This window comes from Nicotiana sylvestris, chromosome 11 (genome assembly GCF_000393655.2).
Source record: "Nicotiana sylvestris chromosome 11, ASM39365v2, whole genome shotgun sequence".
Classification (NCBI taxonomy): domain Eukaryota; kingdom Viridiplantae; phylum Streptophyta; class Magnoliopsida; order Solanales; family Solanaceae; genus Nicotiana; species Nicotiana sylvestris.
Window position 1 is genome coordinate 60,943,680 of NC_091067.1, and position 3,865 is coordinate 60,947,544.

At 44.4% G+C, this 3,865-nt stretch overlaps 1 protein-coding gene across 1 annotated transcript; it reads right to left on the reverse strand.

Annotated features, from left to right (window-relative positions):
* Positions 1–309: 309 nt before the first annotated feature.
* Positions 310–3,482, reverse strand: LOC138881088 (uncharacterized). The gene is made up of 5 exons (XM_070161288.1): positions 3,092–3,482; positions 2,781–3,001; positions 1,968–2,095; positions 1,571–1,650; positions 310–773 (listed from the first exon to the last, which is right to left on the reverse strand). The coding sequence occupies exons 1-5, from the start codon at positions 3,480–3,482 to the stop codon at positions 310–312; spliced, it is 1,284 nt and encodes a 427-aa protein (XP_070017389.1).
* Positions 3,483–3,865: the final 383 nt, after the last annotated feature.

The window sequence follows — 3,865 nt, forward strand, 5'->3', positions numbered from 1 at the left end:
ACATCCAGTCAACTTTTCCATCTTAAACTTTCTCCTAAGAGACTAAGTGTCTCAATTTACTCCAAAACCATTCCAGACTCGAACCAACTGACTCGGTAAGACATAATACAACTAAAGAACACAAATGAAGTAGAAAAATAGGGAACATGGCTATAACTCTCGAAATGACTGGCCGGATCGTTACATTCTCCCCCTTTTAAAAAAACGTTCATCCTCGAACGGGTCTAGAAACATACCTGGAGCCCCAAATAGGTGTGGATATCGGCTCCACATCTCCCACTTAGTCTCCCAACTAGCCTCCTCCACAGGCTAACCTCTCCACTGCACTTTCACTGAAGCTATATCCTTTGATCTCAACTTTCGGACCTGCCGCTCCAAAATAGCTACTGACTCCACATCATAAGTCAAATCACCATATAAATGAACCATGCTGAAATCCAATATATGAGACGGATCACCGATATACTTTAGAAGCATAGAAACATGAAATACTAGATGGACGCCTGGCAAGCTAGGTGGCAAAGCAAGCTCATAGGCCACCTCCCCAATCCTCTGAAACACCTCAAACGGCCCAAAAAATCGAGGACTCAACTTGCCCTTCTTTCCAAACCTCATAACACCCTTAATGGGTGAAACCTTTAGCAAAACCTTCTCCCCAACCATGTAAGATACATCACAGACTTTTTTATCAGCACAACTCTTTTGTCTTGACTGTGCTGCGCGAAACCACTCCTGAATCACTTTCACCTTGTCCAATGCATCCTGCACCAAGTCTGTACCCAAAAGCTTAGCCTCACCCGACTCAAACTAACCACTAGAGATCTACATCGCCTCCTATATAAAGCCTCATATGGAGCCATCTGAATACTCGACTGATAAATGTTATTGTAAGCAAACTCCGCGAGTGGCAGAAACTAGTCCCATGAACCCCAAAATCAATGACACAAGAACGTAGCATGTCTTCCAATATTTGAATAGTGCGCTCAAGCTGTTCGTCCGTCTGAGGGTGAAATGTTGTGCTCAACTCAACGTGAGTGCCCAACTCTCGCTGCACGGCCCTCTAAACCTGCGATATAAACTGCGTGCCTCTGTCTGAAATGATGAAAACTAGCACTCCATGAAGGCGAACAATATCTCTGATGTAAATCTCAGCTAACCGCTCTAAAGAATAGGTAGTACACACATGAATGAAGTGCGCGAACTTGGTCAGCCGATCCACAATCATCCATATAGCATTGAACTTTCTCGAAGTCCGTAGGAGCCTAACTACGAAGTTTATGGTGATCTGCTCCCACTTCCACTCTAGAATCTCTATCTACTGAAGCAAGCCAACCCGGTCTCTGATGCTCATATTTCACCTGCTGACACTTGTGACACCGAGCTACAAACCCAACTATATCTTTCTTCATTCTCATCCAACAATAGTGCTGTCTCAAATCCTGGTACATCTTCGCGGCACCAAGATGGATGGAATATTGCGAGCTGTGGGCCTCCTCTAGAATCAACTCCCGAAGCCCATATATATTAGGTGCACATATATGGCCCTGCATCCTCAACACCCCATCCTTACCAATAGTCACATCTCTAGGATCATCATGCAGAACCTTGTCCTTGAGGACAAACAAATGAGGATCATCATACTGGCGCTCTCTAATACGATCAGACAAGAAAAATTGAGAAACCACACAAGCTAAGACCCAACTGGGCTCCGAAATATCCAATCTTACAAACTGATTGGCCAAGGCCTGAACATCGACTGAAAGGAGTCTCTCACCAATAGGAAGGAATGCAAGACTACCCATACTCACTGCCTTTCTACTCAAGGCATCGACCACTACATTGGCCTTTCCCGGATGGTGCAGAATAGTAATATCATAGTCCTTTAGCATCTCCAACCACCTCCGCTCCCTAAAATTGAGATCCTTCTGTTTGAACAAGTGCTGGAGGCTATGATGATCAGTAAACACCTCACACAGAGATACTGCCTCCAAATATTCAGCACGTGAACAATGACAACTAACTCCAAATCATGAACATGGTAGTTCTTCTCATGGGGCTTCAACTGATGAGAAGCATAAGCAATAACTCTACCATCCTGCATCAAAACACACCAAATACCAAATTGAGAAGAATCAAAATATACTGTATAAGAGCCTGAAGATGATGGCATAACTAACACTGGAGCTGTGGTCAAGACAGTCTTGAGCTTCTGAAAACTTTCCTCACACTCACCGACCACCTAAAAGGAGCACCCTTTTGGTCAATTTGTTCAAGGGCTATGTAATAGACAAGAAACCCTAAACGAATCGATGGTAGTAGCCAGCCAAACCAAGAAAGCTACGAATCTTTGTGGTTGAGGATGGTCTGGGCCAACTCTTGACCGCCTCTATCTTCTTCAGATCAATCTGAATACCCTCACTGGACACCACGTGCCCCAAGAACGCCACTAAGCTAAGCCAAAACTCACACTTGGAGAACTTAGCATAAAGCTTCTCATCCCTCAACCGTTGCAATACAACTCTCAAATGCTAAGCGTGCTCCTCCTGGCTACAAGAGTACACCATGATATCATCAATGAACACAATAATGAACGAGTCGAGATAAGGCCAAAACACGTTGTTCATCAAATGCATGAATGCTGCTGGGGCATTGGTCAACCAAAAAGACATCACAAGGAACTCATAATGACCATACCGGGTCTTGAAAGCTGTCTTAAGAATGTCCTGGTCCCCGATCTTCAACTGGTGATACCCTAACCTCAAATCAATCTTGGAGAATACCCTCGCTCCCTGAAACTGGTCAAATAGATCATCAATACGAGGCAAAGGATACTTGTTCTTGATGATGACTTTGTTCAAATGCTTGTAGTCAATGCACATTCTCATGGTGTCAGCCTTTTTCTTCACAAATAGAACTGGTGTACCCCAAGGTGACATACTAGGCGGACTAAACCCCTTATCGAGGAGTTCGTAAAGATGCTCCTTCAATTCCTTTAACTCCGCTGGTGCCATACGATACGTTAGAATAGAAATGGGCTAAGTGCCCAACACCAAATCAATACAGAAGTCAATATCCCTGTCCACCGGCATACCCGACAGGTATGCAGGAAACATATTCGGAAAATCTCGCACCACCAGAACTGAATCAATAGTAGGAGTCTCTGTACTAACATCCCTAATAAAGGCCAAATAAGAGAGACAACCCTTCCTAACCATCCGCTGGGCTTTCAAGAACGAAATCACTCTATTAGGAACATAATCTGACAAACCTCGCCACTCAATCTGTGGCAACCCTGGCATAGCCAACATTATCTTCTTAGCGTGACAGTCCAAAATAGCATGACACAAAGACAACCAATCCATGCCAAATATCACATCAAAGTCAACTATACTAAGCAGCAACAGATCCACTATAGTCTCTAGTCCCCCAATAGTCACTACATTCGACCGATATACACGGTCCACAATAATGGTATCGCCCATCGGCGTAGATACATGAATAGAAGATACAGAAGACTTGCGGGGCGTATCCAAATAATGAGAAAAATACGACGACACATGAAAAGTGAAACCAGGATCAAATAATATAGAGGCATCCCTGTGGCAAATTGAGATAATACCTGTTATCATAGCATCAGAAGCAATAGTATCGGGTTTGACAGGAATGCATAGAAAGGGCCTAGCCTCCACCTGATCGGCCTCTCCCTCTAGGGCAACCCCTAGCTGAATGACCTCTACCCTAACTTGGCTGAGCGGGTGGTGAAGTAACTGGTGCTAAAGTCAAAGGCTGACCCCTCTGTTATTGAGCTGGACCTTCCACTAAGTGGGGGCACTACCTCCTGATATGACCAAACTCTCCACACTTG